Source organism: Galeopterus variegatus, unplaced genomic scaffold (assembly GCF_000696425.1).
Source record: "Galeopterus variegatus unplaced genomic scaffold, G_variegatus-3.0.2 Scaffold7330, whole genome shotgun sequence".
In the NCBI taxonomy this organism is placed as follows: domain Eukaryota; kingdom Metazoa; phylum Chordata; class Mammalia; order Dermoptera; family Cynocephalidae; genus Galeopterus; species Galeopterus variegatus.
Window position 1 is genome coordinate 51240 of NW_007733441.1, and position 21204 is coordinate 72443.

A 21204-nucleotide genomic window follows, 5' to 3' on the forward strand; every position below is an offset into this window, starting at 1 on the left:
AACATTATTTTAGCTTAAGTAGACACACACAACACACATTGGACGTTAGAATCTGTTTACATAAAGTCTCAGCGATGGCACCCTTCTCTGTTTCATGCTCCTGCATGTGACCCCTGAGGTCATGGTGGCTCTGAGTCTCCTTTTCCCTGCCCCAGAGATGCCAATCTAGAGCCATCAGCAGCAGATGCCCTTGAGCGAATGCCTGCAATAAAGGAGGGCGTGGGGCAGCCCACTAGATGGGGAAAGTTTAACCAGGTGTAATTTTCAGGTTCTGTCAAATCAGTTAGTGCTGGGTGTGCAGTTGATGGAAAGCCTGTAAAACAATTTCCCCTGGAGCATTGCTGCGGGGGGCGGAGGGGAAGGAAACCACATCTCATTTTTTTTTGTGTCCTGTGCTCTGCATTCTAGAAAAATTCAAATTAATTAGAACACCACAATTAGACCTGGTTTTAAAAAACATTTTTTACTTAAAAACGATGCCTGTCTGGGCCTGTTAACATGGATGTGTGTGTCACACGTGAATATACCTAAGTTGAAACATGAAACGTGATTGCTGGGGAGTGCTTGGCAACTGTTCTACAAAAAATAAATATTACTACCTAAACCACATGGCTCTGTACTGAGGTGGAATCCTCACAAATGAAAGCCCTGCCCCTCTGGATCAGTTAAGCATTTTGAGTTAGGATGTGCAAAATGGGCTTGGAGTTCAGCTTTGGTGGGGGTGGAGGGCATGTGGGAGTGGGAGCACAGGAAGGCTGGGAGGTACTGAGAGGAGGGATGGAGTGATGCAGCCAGCGAAACTGTCACAGCAAGGTTGCCAGGGCCTTCAAGAAGGACGACTCAGAGTCAAAATTGAGATCGTCCGTGCTGCTGTGATGTAAACCTGACAGCACTTCCATCTCCTGCAGACCCTGAGCTGAGTCAGCATTTTTTGACCAAGGTGACTGTGAAAATTCACGTCCTTGGGGGATTCACAGAAATCTTAGGAAGGTCATTGGGCCTTTAATAGGATGTGGGATGGAGGTCTGAGCAATCCTATCTAGAGCTTAAGGCAGACCCCAGCAGCTGCGTGGGTTGCACAAGACAATTTAACATCAGTGAGCTTTATATAAATATAAACACATTTTCCCCCATACCATTACCTTGAAATTCATGTATTTTAAAATAAGGAGATGGAGATAGAGATGAAAATCATATGTACATAGTCAAATTTCAGTTTAAAGTACAAAACATCGGGGAATATCTCTCATGCAGTTTTCTATATGCAAGTTCCCTCTTGATGGATTTTGATGACATCACACTGCACAGAGACCTCCCAGCAAGTGGCTGAAGGATGAGTGAGAATGCGCCCCCGTGCCTTTGGGAGACGTGAGACGCGAGGTGGTCTTAATAATACATGTTCTTATCCCACCAGCCTGTAGAGGTAGAAAAGTAAATTAGGAATGGAGAATCTGCAGAAGTAGGTAAACAGAGCTCAAAAAATCATGTCGCTGGCCGGCCCGGTGGCGCACTCGGTTGAGTGCGGCGCTTGGGAGCGTGGCGGCGCTCCCGCCCAGGGGTTGGATCCCATATAGAGACTGGTCCACTCACTGGTTGAGTGCGGTGCGGGCGCGACACCGAGGGTTGCGATCCCATTGCCGGTCACGGTAGGGGTGCAACACTGAGGGTTGCGATCCCGTTACCGGTCACGAAAAAAGACAAAAAAAAAGGAAAAAAAATATTCACTGTATATTACTTGAAACCGAAAAATAGTGGAAACAATCCATCAATTGAGAACTGATTAAATAAAGTATGGATGATCCATGCAGCTGCTAGGATGAATAAGGCCACTCTATACAGTTCTGATATGAAATGATATCCAGGATACATTACATGGAAAAAGAAAGGTGTAGAATAGTATATATAGTATGCTACAATTTGTGTTGGAGGGAAAAGAATACAGTGCATATGTATATATACGCATAGGCTATTTTTGGAAGAATATTCAAGAAATTGGCATAGGTGCCTTTAGGAAAGGAAACTAGGTGGCTGAAAGACTTAAAGTAAGAGGTTTGTTTGTTCACTAAATACCCCTTTATGCCTTTTAAATTTGTACAATGTACATCATGTCGCATCACTACTCACTTCCAGGGTAGAGCCTGATCAAGAGCTTCCGCACCTCGTCATACACCCAGATCAGGATGGCGAATGGCACTGCCACAAACCAGTACTGAGGCCTGCAAGCAGGAGGGAGGGAGGTGAGCCCTGCCGTGCCCAAGGGACAGCTCAAGCCCTGGCCAATGGGCAGGGGCCTCCCTGTTCATGATTCCTGCCTTACTGGAAAGAACGAACCCACCAGGTCCCACACATGAAACAGGAAAGCTCCTTATTTAACACGGACCGCAACTGCTAGAAGCAACATCTGCCTTTGAAGTAACCTGCTGGATGAGAGTGGAGGTGGGTCGGTGAGGTCTAGAAAACCCAGTTCCTCTTCTGGAAAGCTGGTGGGTCACAGCCTCCACTCACAGAGCACAGGGTTAGTTTGACCCCTTCTGAAAGACTTCGGGGAAAGAACCCTGGCCCCTGGAATGCTAGTGCTTATTTAGGCTGCAATGGCTCAGAACAGGAGCTGGCTCTATTCACAATGCTGCTGAAGATGAACTCACTTGAGCGTGGTGAAACTCAGGGCCCTGACACTTCCGAGGCCACAGGAGAGGATCAGTGCAATGACGATCTGTGATGCAATCCCCACCCAGATGACTTTGTTTCTGCAAGATACGCAAGAGAAAACAGATTCTGAATTCCTGTGGCTTCGTGACCACACACCCAGCAGACTGTGCCACCGGTGGAGTAAAGGCCCATTGCATTACATGCGTGGTAAAGGTCAGGTGCTGTCAGTCGACAGACCCTCGTCATCCCAGCCTGGCAGAGCCAGGGCTGAGGCACGAGGTCAGGCACAGGCGATACCTGAAGAGACCCTGCTGGAAGATGGAATTCCTCCGGGTTTTCCTGATGATCAGATCTGCTATTTGTTGGACCATGATGCCAACAAAGAAGGCCGTGTAGCCTGTCCATTGTAGGTATTTCCTCTGGTAGTTTGTCTGTCAATGGGCAGAGAAGGAAGAGGCTGTGAGCCCAAAGGAAAACTTCAGGAGAACTCAGTAAAGTTTTCTACAGCTTCACTCTCTTCCCACCTCACCCAGATTGAGAGTGGACCATCTCCTTGTGTTTAGAAAGACATTTTTTTTCCCTTTAACCAGGCGACTAGGGGAAGATGCTAAAAATTTATTTGGCCCAACTATGGGCATTGTTGGAGTGGTCAGTTTTCCATTCCAATGGCAAAGCTAATATAAAAAAGTGAGGTTGAATCCCAAAAAGGCCAAACCAGTGTCACCAAGAGGCCCCAAGCCCTATTAGCTAAGAAGCTTTCAACTTCTTTGTCTCCTTAATACTGTTTGGAGACATGCCCTGCGCCAGTCTGGGTAGGGCAGTGAGAGGGGCAGAGCAGGCAGGGGCTGGCGGCAGAGCCTGTCACACACCCACTCCTGCCCGTAGCTGTCTTCCAAGTCGTTCACGTGGTCCTTTTCCCATTCTTCCCGCAGGCCAATGAGAGCGCCGGGTCGAAAGCCCTCCTGCGCATACACGACGAAATACACAACGAACGCTCCCAGGGCTTGCATGAGGCCTGAAAGCACAGGAGAGATGTGGACACAGGCTCTATGACTGCTGCAGGGAACTGCCTCGTCCTCAGTCTCCTGGGTCCCCCTCCATCCCGACCCACCCCCAGCAAGGAAGAACACACTTTCCGACTGTGCTTGTGACTCGGGCAAGTTCTCTGGGGTGGTCCCTTGTGTGACAGGTAAGAAATGCCCTTGTCATACCAATGTGCAGGTAAGAGTAGACGGCAAGTGGTGCGTTCACCAGCCTGTCCTTCTTCTTGTGGCGAGGCTTCCTGTTCATGATGTCACTTTCAGCTTTCTCATACGCCAAGGCAATGGAGGGGATCTAGAGGGGGAGAGGGCCGTGAAGCCTAACCCTGCGATGTGTGGCTCCACCCGCAGGAGGAGGACAGCCACAGCGGCACAGCAAGGGTGGGCGGGGTGGCGGGGACTGCTGGATGGCAGCGGTGGTGCTGGGGACAGGGTGCAGGCAATAGGGGGCACGTTGTCTGGAACTTAAGAACAGTGGCTTTAAAGATCAGTCTGCTTTTTGTTTCCACCATGTGCTGGGAGTTCTAACCAATGCTCGTTACAAAACACTTTCTCCCTCCAGGGAGGATTTCTTGTACCACTCTCCCTGCTTTGGCATGTCACTGCATCCCAGAGCGATGTGGTAGAACAGCAGTTCTCTCACAGTCCTCCCACCTGGGGGGTCTATTAAAAGACAGATTGCTGGGCCCCACCTCCAGATTTCTTGATTCAGGTTGGGGCTGTGGCCAGAAAATTTGCATTTTTAGTAAGCTTCCTTGCAATGCCTGGACCACATGTGGAAAACCACTGTGTGGAGAAAAATGAGCAGATTTAAAGGGCTTGAAAAATGATCTATAGGTTATGGGAACTTTAATTCTTCTCAAAGGTAAAGACATCTCTAGTCTCCCTGAAATGTAGAGATCAACTATATAAAATGAGAGGGGGCAGGAGGCAATCTGCAGGGCCGTTTTCCTGCTGTGAACTCAGCTTGCTCTCTGAGGCTTTCCCCGCTTTGCCATGTAAGCCAGAGCCATGTGGGTGACTTCACAAGCTCTCTTCGAATGGATACATACTAGAAGAGGGGAAGGTTCAGGTGATGTTATTGTAAGTCAAGGCTTTACAAAGTCTTCATGACTGCTACTTCTTACTGTGTTTGGGTGAGGGGCTTCCAGGTCACAGATGCTCTTAGTAACCAGGGGTGGTTGTGAGGTTATCACTTTAGCCCCCGGGTCCCCAGCAGCACAGGGATGATTTGGGTGATAGCTTCATCTTCCTCAGAGAACAGGGAGGCACAGGGGCTGAAACTGACCAATGGCATGGTTTTTTTGGAGCATGAAGACTCATGTCTTAAAAAGCTCCACATGGAGAAAAGTGGTTTTAATTTCCAAGCATTTGACAGATGTCTCTCTCCTTTGCTTTGAAGTGTGCTCTGTGGACCAGCAGAATCTGCACCACCTGGAAGCCTGTTAGAAATGCAGAACTACAGGCCCCGTCACATCGATGTTTGAGAAGCACTGACTGAGTCCACCTCCTGGCCCCTGAATGTCATGACCCTGAACTTTATATCTCGGGGTGGCTGTCAGGCCCTGTCCCCTGAGTGCACTTACTATGTCTGTGCCCAAGTCGATGAACAGGATGGTAATGGTGCCGATGGGCAGGGGCAGCCCCGCGATGATATAGATCAGAAAGGGGCAAAGCTCAGCAATGTTCTTGGTCAAGGTATAAGCGATAGTCTTCTTCAGGTTGTCAAAGATCAGGCGACCTAGCAAAGATGTTTCTCCTTATAAGACTTGCTTCTAGTCCACCAGTGACCCCAGCCCTCGGGCAGGCCACCTGAGACCTCACTCACCTTCCTCCACCCCCGTGACTATGGACGCAAAGTTGTCATCCAGCAAGACCATGTCAGCTGCGTTCTTGGCTGCGTCGGAACCTGCTATCCCCATGGCAATCCCAATGTCTGCCTTCTTCAGAGCTGGGGAGTCATTAACCCCATCCCCTGTCACAGCGACAACTGCGTCCTGTGGGGACATGGTGAGAAAATGGGAGCGAGCGGGCCCAAGAGGTCAGGCTGGGCAGGAACAGCACAGCCTCCATTTCATCTTGAGGCTGTGAGGACTGACTACTGGAGCCGAAGTGTAGGGCCCACGTAGGGGAGAAGATGAAGCCAGGAAATCTCAGAAGCAAGGACAAGGAGCTCTGAACAAGATATATCCAATAACAAAAAAACCTACATGTGTGGCCAGTGAACGGAGATGTTTTATATCTTGTGTCTTCACATTTTTAAATCTTCCTATACCCGCACCTACTACGGTGGCAAACGCTTCACTGTCAGAAGCCGCAGGCTCTTGTGATGAAATACAAAGAGCCGGTGAGAACCCTCGGGGAGGGCGCAGCCACGGGGGTCTCAGAGGAGGACAGGTGACACGGTGCAGAGGTCAGCGGACGAGAACGGGCCAAGAACTCTCTCTTGAGAAGCTTAAAAGGTGCCACAGCCTGATCTGAGATCCTGACCTCTGCTCTGCATTTCCGTGTGGGCATGGCGGACCCTGTCAGCCCTCTGGTGCCGCCGTCCACCCACCTGCCTCTGACAGCCCTCCACGATGATCAGCTTCTGCTGGGGGGACGTCCGCGCGAAGACGATTTCCGAGTAGTTGGTTAAGACCTCGTCCAGCTGTTCCGGGCTCATGTCCTTCAGCTCCATGCCAGTCACGACAGTGGCTCTAGCATCCCTAGGACGGCCAGAAGAGACTGGGTGAGGCCCGACGCCAGATCTTCATTGAAACACTGTTCTGGGCAGGACATGGGCTGAAGCCTCTTTGACTTTACCAGGAACCCAATGTCCTTGACACCTAATATTCTAGTGAGATAACAGGGGTTATGAGTCCCGGGGGCACTACGGTCTCCATTTCAAGATAGTAAACTGAGGCTAAAACATGAGACCATCTTTACAGGAGTAAAAAGCCAAGGAGCCTTTTCCTTACAGGAATGATTGAGACGTGGTACTTCTGGGGCCATGCTTTACTTAACAAATACAAGGAAGGGAACAAACTGCCTGTTTATGTTTTGGGTCCTAGAATTCCCTTATGTCAAAAGACACAGGTAACAATCCTTTGGTGCCACCGTTTATTTCAGATGTATAGAGTGTCTCCTATGTGCAATGTGCTATATAGGGAGAAAAGTTTATTGAGGTCTTCTTTGAGTAAAACTGTTGTCTGCTGACTATGAAAGTAGGTTCTAGGGACTGTGATTATGCAGGTCTGCTGTGCCACCCCTGCTAAAACTCTGCAGGGGCTTTCCACTGTGCTTCCAACAGACTCCAAACTCTGTAACTTGGTCAGCAAGGCCAGCTGGGGCCTGTGCTGTGGGGCTTCGCCTCCCCTTGGGCTCTCCCCTCCAGCCCACTGGACCCTCTCAGTCCTGAGACCCCCATGCCCCCGCTGCCCTAAGGCCTCCACAGGTCTCCCTCCCTTGCCAGGAATGTGCATCTCACTTCAGCTTCCCTGGGCTAACACTCCACACTTAAATGCCACTGAACATAGAAAACACAAGCCTTTTTCCTCACATCTTGTAAGCTTTGGGCTTTTTAGGTCTTTCTCCTCTTGGTGCTAAATACTGGAATTCTAAGACTTGACTCAACTACAGGTCTTCCTAACTGCTGGTAAAAAATATCACAGTGAGATGAGAAGGAGAGGGGTTTCCTTTTCCCTTACAACTGCCAAAATGCAGTTATCACATGGTCACAAAGCTGGAGCTGATGAAGACCTTCACGGAAGTACCCACTTCACTCCTGTTCAGCGTGGTAACTTGTATGAAAATCCTATTATTTTAAAAAACCGAGCAAAGCAGCCCTGAACCTGTTTTTGTAGGGGCATGTTATTTACACAAAGGAGCACTGGAAGACCCTTCGACTTTAAATATTGTTGCTGTGCCCAGATGCTTTAATTCTGGCTGGTTGTCTTACTTGGTAATTTGTTGCCTGGTAATCATTTCTTACCTGACAACTCTGCGTTCCTGAAAGGCATACGTGCTTGGGTGAAGCAGAAGACCTTCGCTGGTCTTTCCCTTTTTTCCTTTCATGCAAGAAAGTATAACCCAGCTGACGACATTTCTCTTCAACCCAAGACCTTAGTCTGCCTCATCTAAACTACCCACAGTCCAGGCCGCTCCCCTCCGAAGTCCAGCCCCCACACCCCTGGGTCTGCTTCACTGTGCTGACCACGTCACAATTGGTTTTTTTCCCCTGCCTGCCTGGCTGGATGGGAAGCTCCCCAAAAGAGGGGACAGTGTCTGTTCTGTTTGGTTGGATAGTTCCAGTATCTAGCACTCAATAAATAATTGTTGAAAGAATTAGTAGATGAATAAAATGCATAGATGGATGGATTAAAGGGCAGACACTATTAAAAGAATTAGGAGAAGCAAGGAAAAAATCTTTCCTTAGGAAGCTTCCATTCTGTTTACTACCAAATAAAAAAGAAAAGTAGTTCACATAACTACTCATTACGAAGCCAATTGAATAAATACCCAATATACTCACTGGGGGAGTACACGAAACCCAAAGGGATCAGAGGCAAGTAATTTCATATAAACCCTGTGTTTCAGTTTTTCTCTAAATTGGGCACATAGGTTTTCAGATCTACTTCACTGGATTTTGAAATTTCTGAAAAGGATCCACAAAGGGTCATCTTATGGCATCAGTACAGGGCCTGACGCTTATTAGGTGCTCAATAACATTTTGAGTGAATGGATGGATAGGTCGGTTGTAGATCAAACTAGCCTAGCAGTGCCCTGAGAATGTGTTTGGCAAAAAGGTGATTTGCTCCAAATAGCCCCACTCTTTAGAGCCCAGCCCATGGGCGAGGACCTGTGTGGTGACACGCCGGCCGAGCTTACCGCTTGTTCACTCGCTCCACGGCCACGTTGAGGCGGCTTGCAATGTCTTCCACGGTCTCACTGCCGGCTGAGATGATCCCTACACTCTTGGCGATAGCTTTGGCTGTGATGGGATGATCACCTGTAACCATAATAACCTAGAGCAGACAAGAAGGGCCCGCGGACAGTCAGGGGCTCAGCCGACCACAGCAGGACGGTTCGGCACCACCCTCTTCACGTGCCCTGGTAGAGCGTAGTTAGTGACAGGCGTGGGCTGCCCTCTGGGCAGCTCTGGCTCTCAGACACACTGTCTTTGAGGACACACTAATCCTGTGGGTCTACCCTTGCTCCTAAGCTCTCACACTTCCTCCTCCGACCTTTCAGGAAGCCCTTCCCCTTTTGATGTCACGTTATTTGTGAAAGGGCCGGTAGATGTCTGCCCGGGGCAGCCCCTTGCTGCTCCAACAGTCATGGTATTAACGTGGTAATGGAATTCATATTTTGGCTTCGATATCATAAAGATAAGTGGATTATGGAGGCTGACCTCCCCCCAGATTAAGTAATAGAAGCTTTTATTATCTCTCCTGGTCTAGGGCAAGATAAGGCCACTTCATGGCACTGGGAGACTCTTCTCACTGTACTTACTGTTGTGGCTTATTCCACATAGACACAATCATTTTGCTTTTATGGGCCAGTTACTTAAATCTGAGCATAGTGAAAATAGAGATTTTTTTAAAAAGGGAATTATGATATTTACTTGAAAAGACCTCAACACTGGCCATCTCCTATGACAAACGTTCTTAGAAAGGGATACCAAATAAGTGGAGTCAGGAAAGTAACTCCCACCTTGATCCCTGCACTCCGGCATTTGGTGACTGCGTCTGGCACGGTGGACCGAGGCGGGTCGATCATTGACAAGAGCCCCACAAAGCAGAAGTTGGAGGTGGGAAAGTTCATGGTGTCTACATCGAAGGAGTAGTTTTCTGGGAACTTATCTGCTGGCAGGTAGAGATGGCAGAAACCTGGAATGGGTGTGAATTTGGGAGTCAATGCAACTAGGATAAGAAAGGACAAAAGAAAAGGGGGAAACATGCTACACTCTCAGTCCTTTACTGTTTTTCCAATACATGAGAAAATACTAGAATAACTCCTTCAATTCCATGAAGCATGGTTTTTTTTTTTTTTAGGAAAGACATATTTCATCAAAAGATAATTTACTGTGTGCTCATTAGGTTCTATGTTATGTTCTAGAGACATAATGACCAAGATGGCCTGGCCTTTATTTCCAAAGATGTCCCAGTTTAGTGGGGGATGGGGGACTGAGAGCTAAAGAGATAAAACATAATAAAACACTGCAGGAGAGTAGAGCGACTCCTCAGCTACCTGTGGAGTCAGGAGACACTTCTGCGAGGGCACGTGTGAGCTGAACCCTGAGGGAGGCATAGATGTTTTCCAGGGGAAGGAGGAAGGGTTGGGGGTGGGAAGGCCACTTTAGGCAGAGGAAGCACATGTTACTGCACAAAGCAGGGAAGTGGTACAAAGTTCAGTCCTTAATCAAGATAAGCACAAGAGGAAGGGCCGGGTAGAACCATCCTCTGCTCAGGAGGCATCAGCCTCTCCCAGATCGGGGTAGAAGGAACTCCTAGGTCTGGTGGGACCACCAAGATCGCATGACCCCCTCGTCGGCTTTTACATTGAATTGATTCCCAGCACGGCCCACTGCTTTACACAATTCAGTGAAGCAGACGTGGAGAGGTCAAACAGGTCCCTAGAGGACTCCAGTCAGATGGAGATGAATTCGTGTTGAAAAGGAGTTTACCTGGTGCTGGGGGTTATCTGAGGCATGCTTAAAGTACTGTCACCTCATTTATGTACCGTATCTGCTTTACAAACTCAAATATCCTTTGGAAGCACTCGTTCCACAGGCTCCACCTCTCTTGGCAAGAACTTTCATGGTGTTTGATGGGCCTGATCATCCACCATGAACTGCTTTTTCTTTGAATCCATCATTCTGCAGTTCTGAATAGGGGCTGTGACGTGACAATGGAACACACTGTCCCCCATGTTTCTGCCACCGTCGCCACAGTTAGGCTCCCCCGACCAGTGCTTGCTTTTCTCAGGCTCCTTCCCCCTCTAACATCCCTGTCCCAGGTACTGGCTCACTTTTTTCCTAGTCACTAAATGGGAAGCTTGTTTTTAAATCTTATTCCCCTCTAATCAGTTGTAAGTAATCAATCGCCAATTCTGCCTCCATGAAGTCTCTTCACCTGACCCTTCCCGCACATCCCCATTGCCTCGGACCAAATCCCCGTCCCTTGCACCTGACTGAGGGCAGCCACCTCCTGAGCAGACCCGGGTCTCCCCTCCCGCTGCTGCCAAGGCCTACCCTAAGCAAACATGGTCAACCTGTTGCAAAGCCCCCCAGGTTCTCCACTGACTGTGGGCTGAAACCCCCTCTCCTCGCCCGCATATTCGAGGCCTCCGTGTCATGACCTCGTCTCTCACCAGTCCTGTTTCCCACAGCTGTGCCATCCCATCCCCCTGCAGCATTCAGCACGGACTGGCTTGTCCTGCCTGGCGTGCACACGCCTGGCCACTCCCACCTCCATGCTCAGCTGGTGTCGTCCTGTCTCCCGTGGAGACTCCCCCAGCCACCTTCAAGTGCCCTCACTCCAGGCCCAGTCTCCCAGCGTGGCTTGTCTGGAAGTGACCCCACCCTCCTCGGCGCTGTCACATGTTGCCACCCGCTTATCATGTTCTTCTCCACATGATCCACGTGGACACCAAGGCTACCCTGTGAGGTCATCGGTTCCTCGCAGACACCTGCCTCGTCCTCTGCAAACCCCCAGTGGCGGGCGGGCCCTGCCCCCGGAGCTCACCCAGCACGCGCTCGCCCAGCCCGCCCAGCTCCATGTAGGCCGTGTGGAAGGCCTCGGTCGCGCTCTTGACCAGAGGCTTCTCCTGGCCATCGACCATGATGGTGCTGCACCTCTCCAGGATCTTCTCCGGGGCTCCCTTCATCACCACGAGGAAGTGCTTGTCATCGGGGTTGCCTGTCTCGTGTATGGAGAGCTGGGAAGGAATGACCGAGCATTAGCTGCAGTGCATTACTGACAGCGGCGTGTCCTCACTGCAGAGCTGCCCGTGAGCTGCAGTCCGTCCTCTCTACATGCCCTTGAAATGTAGAGGAGACAGAGAAACAGCAACATCCCCAGGCATGCTCCACCTTTTTATTCTTGTGGTCAAGTAACATGCAGAGATCTAAATAACATCTTTGTCTTTTTTTTTCTCTGCCCTACTTCAGGGAAAGGAAGGAGGCCAGCAAAGGAAACTTGACCTGGGTTGACCAGATGCCCAGGCCCTGTAACCGAGGACTATTTTTAGTCAGATATTTCCAAAATATGGGTTGACCAAAGGATACATGCAGGTAGAAATGTTCTAGTGATAACAAAGACTGTCAGTTGTTAGGAAAAACTCACCTGAAATTTGTTGGTAGAGTTAAAAGGGATTTCAGCTACTTTGCGGTTTCTTTTTCTAATTTCCATCACATCACCCAAAACCACCTCGGAGAATTTCAAAAGAGCAGATTCTGAGGCATCTCCAACCACGACTTTCTGAAAATCAAAGATAAAAAAATATTGGCAGCACACAATCTGCCTCTTTTGTGATTGTTTTTAGTGAATCAACATGTGTCCTGACCAAGCTTACCATCCAGCTGGAGGGACAAGACAGTCAGGTGACCCCCAGCGCCTGATTCAAGACAATGGTAAGCGTGTGAGACACAGGCGCCACCTGCTGGCATCAGGGACGTTCAAAAAGTTGGAGCTCTGGGAGGGCTGGAGGGTCTCAAGAAAAAGAGCAGCTATGAACTAGATCTTGACAGACGGGAAGGCTACCAAGAGACAGAGGAGCAGAAGAAAGCCTTCTGGAAACCAGAATGCCACACATGGAGGCATGAAGTGAGGCTTCCTGTGTGAGTGTCTGAAGCACAGGTGCATGTGCAGGGTGTGCTCGGGGAGGGCACCGAGAGGCAGGCTGAGTCTAGACGCAAGAAGCAGAAATCAGGGAAGCACAGAAAGTTTTGAGCAAACTCAGGTGAAGATAAGAGCAGTGTTTAAGGAAGACTCGTGGCATGTGAGAAAGACTGCAGGAAGGTTCAACTGGAACTGGGGAGGCCAGTTGAAAAGCTGGTACAGCTATTTAGATGCAGGGTATTGGTGACGATAAAAATGTAAAATTATGAATATTTTGAAATAAGAATGATAGGGCTTGGTGACTCACTAGATATAGGAAAGGAGAAAGTCAAAGATGACTTCCAGAAGTTTTGGCCTGATGACAGTAGAATGGGTATATCATGGAAAGATAGAAAACTTGGGACAAGATATCGATTTGAAGCCAGGCTGGGTACAGGTGGAAGGTGACAAGTACAATTTGTTGAGGGGCTCACATGGAGTCACTTCTGAGGGGAAACACACAGCGAGCTGAGATCCAGGCTGGAGCCTGGATGAGAAATCAGATGCGGACGCAAAGATTTGAAAGGTACTGATGGAGAAGCAGCTGGTCAAGAAGCAGTGACAAGCTGAGTGACAGAGACAGAAAAGCACAATGAAGGAAACAGACGGCAAGTCGAAAAGCCAGGAAAACGCAGACCCAGGGACTCACTGAGACTGAGAAGATGAGAGAAAGGGAGGGAGGGAAGGGGAAAGGAGAGGGAAGGGAGGAGAGCTTGTGGCGTATTCCCCCTTCCAGGACCCCCAGAGCACCGTCTGCTGCCACATCCCAGGCAAGAGAAATATGCGCTAAGACCAGCCAGTCCCTTTATTTCCATCTGATTATATCCTAAACGTCAGCAGATGGTATTTGTGCAACAAAGGAACTGATTATATCCACTTAGCTGGCAAAGAAGTTAGGAAAGTAACTTACAGGCACATTCATTTCCTGGAATGAGACAATTTTCAAAAGGACCTAAATCAATATCTGAGATGTTTTGAGCACCTCTGTGATTTCTCAAGGCTAGTTAGAGTAAAGACAACTTTCTGCTTGTCTTGTGGGTCGGACTTGCTCTTACTAGTACCAACTTTCCTCTGCTGGAGAGATTAAATCGAGCACCTGATCAGGACAGAGAAAGTGATCAACACTGGCTGTGGTTTAACACTGAGCGCCGCAGAGGCTTTACCTTCATGATGGGGACACTCTCCTGTCCTGGCTTGAACTCAGCTCGGTTGCACAATGCTATTATCGTGGATAAGGAGGCCCAGGTTCCAGAGCTTTGGTCAAAGGCTTGGTCTGGAAAACAGAGAAAGAGCAGTGGCTGTCGCAGTGCTGGCCTGCCATCCACGACTCACACGGCAGCCACAGACGGAGGCCACTGCCCTCGGCTCAGCCCCACTGCTGAGTCCACAGCTTTGGGCCACAGAATGCTCCAAGAGACCTACTTGAATGGTCTTCACTAGTGTCGGCCACGAAGATCTGATTGTCGAACCACAGATGGGCCACGGTCATCCTGTTCTGGGTCAGAGTCCCCGTCTTGTCTGAGCAGATGATGGAGGTGGAACCCAGAGTCTCCACCGCCTCCAGGTTCTTTACCAGGCAGTTCTTCTTGGCCATCCGTTTTGCTGTCAGCGATAGGGTCACCTAGACAAGAGAGAAGAAGGAAGCTTTGGGAAAAATCATCATTGTGACCCAGATTCAATAATACAGAAAGAGTTGGGGTCGGCTGGGATCGGGTTTTAGGACAGAGGCACAGCTGCTGGCGCAGCAGAGCTCATGAGCCACTAACAGCCCTGCACGCCACAATCCTTTTTTGAATTAAATATGGAACACTTTTCTTGTCCCTTCATTCCTTGAAGAAAATGACCCATGGGTGGCAAAGACAGGCAACATTGCTGTGGCTGGGCCTCATGTATAGTCCCGAAGGGCGCTCGGGCCACCTGCTCCTGCCACTCACAGGCATGAATACGTGAGAGAGGCCGTGACTGGTACGTGCCAAAGAGGACTCACGCGTTGCTCTGGGCCATCGAGAAGCATCTGTGTTTCATTTTAAGAGCTTCATATTTTAAAGATTCTTTTAAGCTCCCAGATCTCAAAGGGTTCTTTTGGCTCAAATTTCTTCCAGTTACTCTCTCTGGGAGTCAGAAGAGACCTGGACTTCAAAAACTTCCCCCATCTTTGGTGAGAACAACAGCAGGCCAATGACTGTGTAGTTCCACGACTTCCTGGAAATAAGAACTGCTTTATCCTCCCCCAGGGGCCCCATGGCACAGACTGGGGAGGAGGGTCCGAACCTGGAGGAAGGGCAGGAAAGGGCTGGGGGGTTTCTACCTGAGAGAGGGAAGAGAGGCAAGGCAAACAGTGTACCTAAGTGTCCAAGTTACAGAAATCACAAAGGGAGTTTATTTTTCTCAAAAGAAACATGGGAAGACATCGGCCTTCTAGAAAACCTGTAAAGGGTGGTTTTGGCCCTGTCTTATCTTAAGGGGGCAAATACAGATAGATCTCCTGAAAATATAAAGTTTTCAAGGATGATGAATTCAAATATGAAACATATCACAGTTGCCTTTGTCTCTCTAAGAGACGGTCTACTCAGAATGGCCCAGGGCTGTCCCTGGCATCAGGGCAGGGTGTGCTGCTCTGAAGATGGGGAGACCTGGAGTGTGGGCTGGTCGCAGGCCGCCTGACAGCATGGACTCACAGTGACAGTGGCCAGGAGGCCCTCAGGCACATTGGCCACAATGATGCCAATGAGGAAGATGATGGAGTCCAGGATGTCATACTTCATGGACACTGCGATGATGAAGAAAATGATGCCGATGGAGACAGCCACTCCGGCCACGATGTGAACAAAGTGCTCGATCTCAATGGCGATCGGTGTCTTCTCATTTCCAACTCCTGAAGCCAAGGAGGCAATGTGACCAATGACGGTGCGGTCCCCCGTGTTGATGACCATGCCAGTGGCCGTGCCTACAGGGAAGCAGACGTTTGGTTCCAGGAGTCCTCAGGTGGGGGACGGAGCCTGCTCAGGGCCCTCTCTGGCGGCTGGCACGAGCGGTTAGTGCCCAACATCACAAAGACCGAGTCCTCAGGCCTTCAATTCCATGCTTCCTCTGGGAAAAGCTTTGCAACCAGGGATGGCAGGCCCGAGGAGGGAGAAGTGATATGGGCGGGGCATGTGGCCCCGACAGCCACTTGGCCTTACCTTCCAGACAGGTTGTAGAATAGAAGCCGATGTTCTTTGTTTCCAGGGGGTTTTCATGGGTAAACTCAGGGGAGCGGGGCTGGGGCTCAGATTCCCCAGTGAGAGATGAGTTATCCACCTAGAAGAAATTTTGAGAACAGTTCAAAACTAGGCACCATGTCCCCTGCCTCTTATACTGAGATCGGGAAAGACATCAGAACACAAGCCCTGGCCGAGCACGGCCCTCAGGGTGGGACCTCCAGTGCTCTCACCCTGCACCCCTGTGAAGACAGCAGCCTGATGTCCGCAGGCACCTGGTCTCCTCCTTTAATTTCCACGATGTCCCCCACCACCAGCTGCTCTGCGGGAACTATCTTCTTCTCTGAGTCTCGGATGACAAGAGCTTGCTGTGGAAGAAAATCAAGATGCCTCAGAGCCTGGAAGGATGCCGGCCCCTGTACCTGTACCTCACAGAGTCTCAGAACGGAGACACTGGAACCCACGGCTGGCAGAATGGCAGAAATAAAACTGGGAACTGTTGCACTGGGGACAGAAGACCCTGAGAACTATTTTTCCTTGAGCTCATGGAGTTGTCTGTGAAACCAGAAAAGGCCGCTGTAGGGCAGTTACAGTAGAGTGAGGCCCTGGGCCTCACAGGAGGGGAGTGAACGGAGGTGATCGGTCCTGGAGGGACCAGGAAGGACATGGAAGGTTGGGCCGAAGGGCTGAATAATCTTGCTGAGGTCAGAGGAACTTTAACAAGGTGATTGCCTGCTACTTAGCCCAGTAGGAGCCATCCGCCCCACCCAGAATCTTCACTGCCCTCCTCCGCCCCCACCCCGGGCAGCAAGGTTTTCCAGCTGTTTACACCTGACCAGGGTTCCTGGGAAGAGGGGCGCTCTGGGTCTCCCTGCTGAGAGCATTTGGGGGCCACATGCACTGGGGCTAGGGAATGGGAGCAAAAGCGGCCACAGATAGAGAATCATGGGCAGCTCCTGGGCTGCCAGTGATAGAACAGGCACGAACCACCTGAGTGACTGTCCAGATGGCCCTGAATGCTAAGAGCGGCGATGGAAGATGCTGTGCAATGACTGACACTTCTGCTCTGCTTGACTCTTGACTGGGCCTTTTCCTGGATCACAGCTCATTTGATCATCTCAGAACCTTGTGAAAAACTGGGGTTCAGAGAGATGAGGTGACTTGCACAAGATTTCTCAGACAGTGAGGGATGGCCTGGGCTTGAGCAGGGACCCTGCCTCCAAGGCCTGCGCTCATCTCATCTGACACTTCCTCACCCCGAATCATGCAGAGACCAGAGGAGCGTGGCTGCCACTCACCTGCGGGATCATCTTACTGAAGCTGGACATGATGTTGGTGCTTTTCGCCTCTTGGTAGTAAGCAAAGATCCCCGTGAGAATAACAACCAGGACAAGTACGCAGCCCAAGTACAACTGGGTGAGGAGGAGAGGCGTCAGTCAGAAAAGCAGGCATCAGGAATGAGCCAGGTCCTGTGGCTAGCACTCTCCGTGGGAAGGTGAGACACTGGCAGTCATGTCCTGGTGTCATTGACAGGCCATAGAATTTACCCATTTAAGGTGTACAGCTCACTGATTTTTTGTAAACTTACAGAGCTGGGCAACCATCATCACAATCCAGCTTTTGAACATTTCCATCATGCCAGTGAGAGCCCTTGTGCCCCCTCTGCCATCCCCCCCGCCGTCTGCACCATCCCCACCACCCCCAGCCCTGGCGCTGCTTCCTGGGTCCACGGGTGTGCCTACTCTGGACATTTCATATCAGTGAAACCACACAGCACATGGCCTTTGCATCTGCCTTCTTTCTCTGAGCACCATGTAGGCCAATCCAGCCTGTGGTTTGCTACCCAGTTCTCAGCAGGCAGAGATGCTCTCCATGTTAAAGGGAGAGGTTAGCTCTGGGGAGAGAGTTCCCCCAAATTCTTCACATGGATGTAGACTTTTTTCCCTTAGGAACTCAAGGTGTTTTCTCTCTCTTTTTTAAAATTCATGCTCATGCTGCCTCTGAGAAGTCACAAAGTCAGATATCATTTGTTTTACAGCTGGGAAAACTACTGTCTTTCCCACACCCACGCAGTGGCTGATCAGTGGTGGAGTCCTGCATCCAGCCCAGCACTGTGCCCACAAAAGCCCTCTTGGGATGACTGTTTTCCCTGCTACTAACTAAGCAACACCAGGAAGGAGACAGCCCAGAGCCTTACACTGTCCAGGGAAGAGGATCTATTGCTGGTGTACTGAATCCCAAATGCGATCCAGCACAGGACGGCTCCTACCCACAGAAGGATAGAGAACCCCCCCACCATCTGCTTGAGGAACTTGATCATCTCTGGCGTCTGCTTGGGGGGGGTGAGGGCGTTGGGTCCATCCCGAGCCAGCAGCTCAGCGGCTCTGGTGCTGGAGAGACCCTGAGAAAGCCAAGCAAAACAAACACACAAACACACACAAATAGGAATCAGATAATTCTCCTCCCTCAGGGCTGGGCTTCATATTTCTGCAGGTTGCCATTAGGCATCGATGTGCCTGTGCCCAAGAAGGTCCTGGGGAAAGGGGACGATGCCACATCCCCCCGAGTGCCCACCTTTCCTGAGAGAATATTTTCTGCTTAGTGTCAGCAGGCAGGGTCTGTTCTCCGCACACTTACAGCAGGCCCCTACCCACGGGCATGCAGTGCCAGGCCCCCAGTGGCTGCCTGAGACCACAGGGCGTAGCGAACCCGATGGTTATTTCCTATCCACACATACCTATGATAAAGTTCAACTTATAAATTATAATGGAACGGGGCCGGCCCGGTGGCGCACTGGATAAGTGCGCCACTTGGGAAGCGCGGCGGCGCTCCCGCCCGAGGGTTCGGATCCCACATACAGACCGGTTCCCGCTCACTGGCTGAGCGAGGCGCGGGGGTAACACCGAGGGTTGCAATCCCGTTGCCGGTCCCCGGTCCGGTACCAGACCGGTTCCCGCTCACTGGCTGAGCGAGGCGCGGGGGTAACACCGAGGGTTGCAATCCCGTTGCCGGTCCCCGGTCCGGTACAGGGGCAACACTGAGGGTTGCGATCCGTTGCCGGACACGGAAAAAGACAAAAAAATAAAATAAATAAAAATAAATAAATAAATAAATTATAATGGAACAACTGTAACAATATACCGTAATAAAACTTATGTGAATGTGCTCTCTCTCCATCAAAATATCTTAATATTTTCAGACTGCAGTTGACCACAGGTAACTGAAAGTGAAACCTTGGATAAGGGGGGATAACTGTACTCATTTATTCTTCAAAATAATCCTACCCTCATTCTCAGGCATGGAATTCGAGGCACACAGAGCTCCCTAATTATGCTGTAAGCTACTTAAAGGCAAAGACTCTATCTTGGTCATTTTTGTGTCTTCTCTAGGGTCTCATACTTTTTCCGTAGCAGTGACTCAAATATTCATTGAATAACTGGATTCAGAGCCACCAACCTGACCATCACCCTCCACCTGCCATTCCTCTTCCAGATCCCTGGGCTCATCTTGCTCAGTTACCGCAGAGCATTTCCATGTGGATGCTCCGGAGACGTTTCTAATAGCATAAGTCAAAATGAAATTCATCGTCGTCTCCTCCCTGCTGCCTTCTCTAACCTCTCACCTCCACCCCTCGCCCTGTCCGTCACCCGACCACATCTCCTCCTGCCTTTCCAACTCGGCTAATGGGATGAGGGAGTCATTCAAAAAACCCCATGAGTCAGTTACTTCTCTGAAACATCCCTCTAATCTGTCCCTTTCCTTCCTGTCTTACTGGGCTGCCCTGTCTTGGATCCTCATTTCACAGTCCCGGCTTATCATTCATTCTTCTAGACCCTTCCATCTCCTACTTAAAAAAAATATATATCTTATACCAGAGCTGCCTTTTGGTGGTGGGTGGGGAGGGGCTCGCCGGTGCAGAGATCGAACCCTGGACCATGGTATTATCAACACCATGCTCTAACCAACTCAGCTAACCAGCCAGCCCTACCAGAGCTGCCTTTTGAAAAAGAATCTCATCAAGTCACTTCCCTGTTTAAAAATTGTGCCCCTAATACAAGTAATATAGCCCCCGTCTCTTAGTTCAATAGGAAAGCACTTGACAGTCCCATCCAGTGATCTTCCCCAGCTCCTTTCTTCCTTGCCTCCCCCTTTCCACACATACTAGCTCTCAGCAAGCCCAGATTGCTGTCCAAACCCACTCTGGCCTCTCTGGTCCCAGGGTACTCAGCTGACTTAAACGTGAATCACCCTCCCGAGTCCCAGTTCAAACACTGCAGCGTCCCAGGAGCCTGCTCTGGTCCCTCTGGTCAGAATTCGTCATTTCACAGCACGTCAGGATGGAGTGGATGTTATGATACTTCCCCACAGACCCGCCTCCCCACCCCGCTGCTTCTTCCTTAAGGTCAGGGTCACCTGTCCTGCCTACTGCCAGTCCAGTGTGAACCGCATAGGAGGTATTTTTGTTGACTCCGAACAGACATGCATTCAGTACCCAGATCTCCCAATGTCAAGGCACTGAAACTTTGGATTTGAATTCACAGAAGGAAGCAGTACTTCCGTGGGGGGAGAATTTGCGAGATGCCCGAGAACACCAGTGTGCCCTGGAGCCATGGTTCCCTCTCAGAGGAGGACAAGCAGGGCTCCAAGAGGACCCCCACCTTCTAACACCGACTTCCCCCATTCTCTGCTGAGAAGGGCTCCGTGCACCATTATACTTCCTGGGGACAGGGATTGGAAGTAACCTCTGGCCATGACCACAAAGAAGTATCTGTGCCTTTCTGGAGATACCACAGCTGTCCTGCAGTCACAGTCAAAAGAACTATCTACGACCAAGTGCACAGCTCAGTGAAGGGGCTCTGCTGGGGCCTTGGTCCAGGCACACCAGCCCCTGGGGGTCAACCAGCTCTCTCTCCACCCAGGCATGCGGATAATTGCAGTTTCAAAGGTTCTGCTGTAGGTCATTCATCATAAGGTGCCCTCTACTTCTCCACACACCCTGAGCACACAGCCCTCTCCTTTGGATAGTCGGGAGGCTTCTCTTCCCGACCCCCAGTTCCCTGATGACTTACCGTAATGATGTCTGTACCATATTTCTTTTCCAATTCCTTAATGCTGAGTTTGTGGTCATCCTGAAGTCCATGAAAGGAAGAAGAACAGAATGAATTAGATAATTCCTGTGGAGGATATTAACATTAAGGAGATAGAAATAAAACACATGCATTTCACAGGGCCAAAGACTAGCATAGAAGGACCAAAGTCCTGCAGTGTAGAGGACTGAAGTCCTTAGTTTAGCCTGTAGTGTAGAAGGACCAAAATCCTTCTAAGGACCAAAGTCCTTAGTTTAAGACAAAGCCTGTAGTTTAGGAAACCAGAGCCTCTAGCTTAGGGGGCCAAAGGCTAACCCTTTAGGAAAACACATAGAAATGGTAAGATTAAGACCAGAAAACGTTCACA

General features: G+C 50.1%; 1 protein-coding gene across 1 annotated transcript; it reads right to left on the minus strand.

Moving 5' to 3' along the window:
* Window positions 1-1128: 1128 nt before the first annotated feature.
* ATP12A (ATPase, H+/K+ transporting, nongastric, alpha polypeptide) lies at window positions 1129-20879 on the minus strand. Its single transcript, XM_008591828.1, has 21 exons — window positions 20820-20879; window positions 17948-18151; window positions 17049-17162; window positions 15984-16118; window positions 15733-15850; window positions 15229-15497; window positions 13973-14171; window positions 13714-13823; window positions 12017-12151; window positions 11417-11609; window positions 9384-9559; window positions 8559-8695; window positions 6247-6397; window positions 5518-5686; window positions 5276-5430; window positions 3861-3984; window positions 3519-3664; window positions 2947-3080; window positions 2646-2747; window positions 2125-2216; window positions 1129-1415 (listed from the first exon to the last, which is right to left on the minus strand). Exons 2-21 carry the CDS (start codon window positions 18068-18070, stop codon window positions 1387-1389), a joined length of 2811 nt encoding a protein of 936 aa, XP_008590050.1. The 5' UTR covers window positions 18071-18151; window positions 20820-20879; the 3' UTR covers window positions 1129-1386.
* Between the last annotated feature and the right edge of the window lie 325 nt (window positions 20880-21204).

Coding starts and splice junctions, on each gene's coding strand:
- ATP12A (XM_008591828.1), bottom strand. CDS start 18,070: ATGATCAAGTTCCTCAAGCAGATGGTGGGGGGGTTCTCTATCCTTCTG. Junction 12,152..13,713: donor AGAGTGTCCCCATCATGAAG/GTAAAGCCTCTG, acceptor TTTGATTTTCAG/AAAGTCGTGGTTGGAGATGC. Junction 8,696..9,383: donor GCCGGAGTGCAGGGATCAAG/GTGGGAGTTACT, acceptor TGTCTGCTCTAG/GTTATTATGGTTACAGGTGA.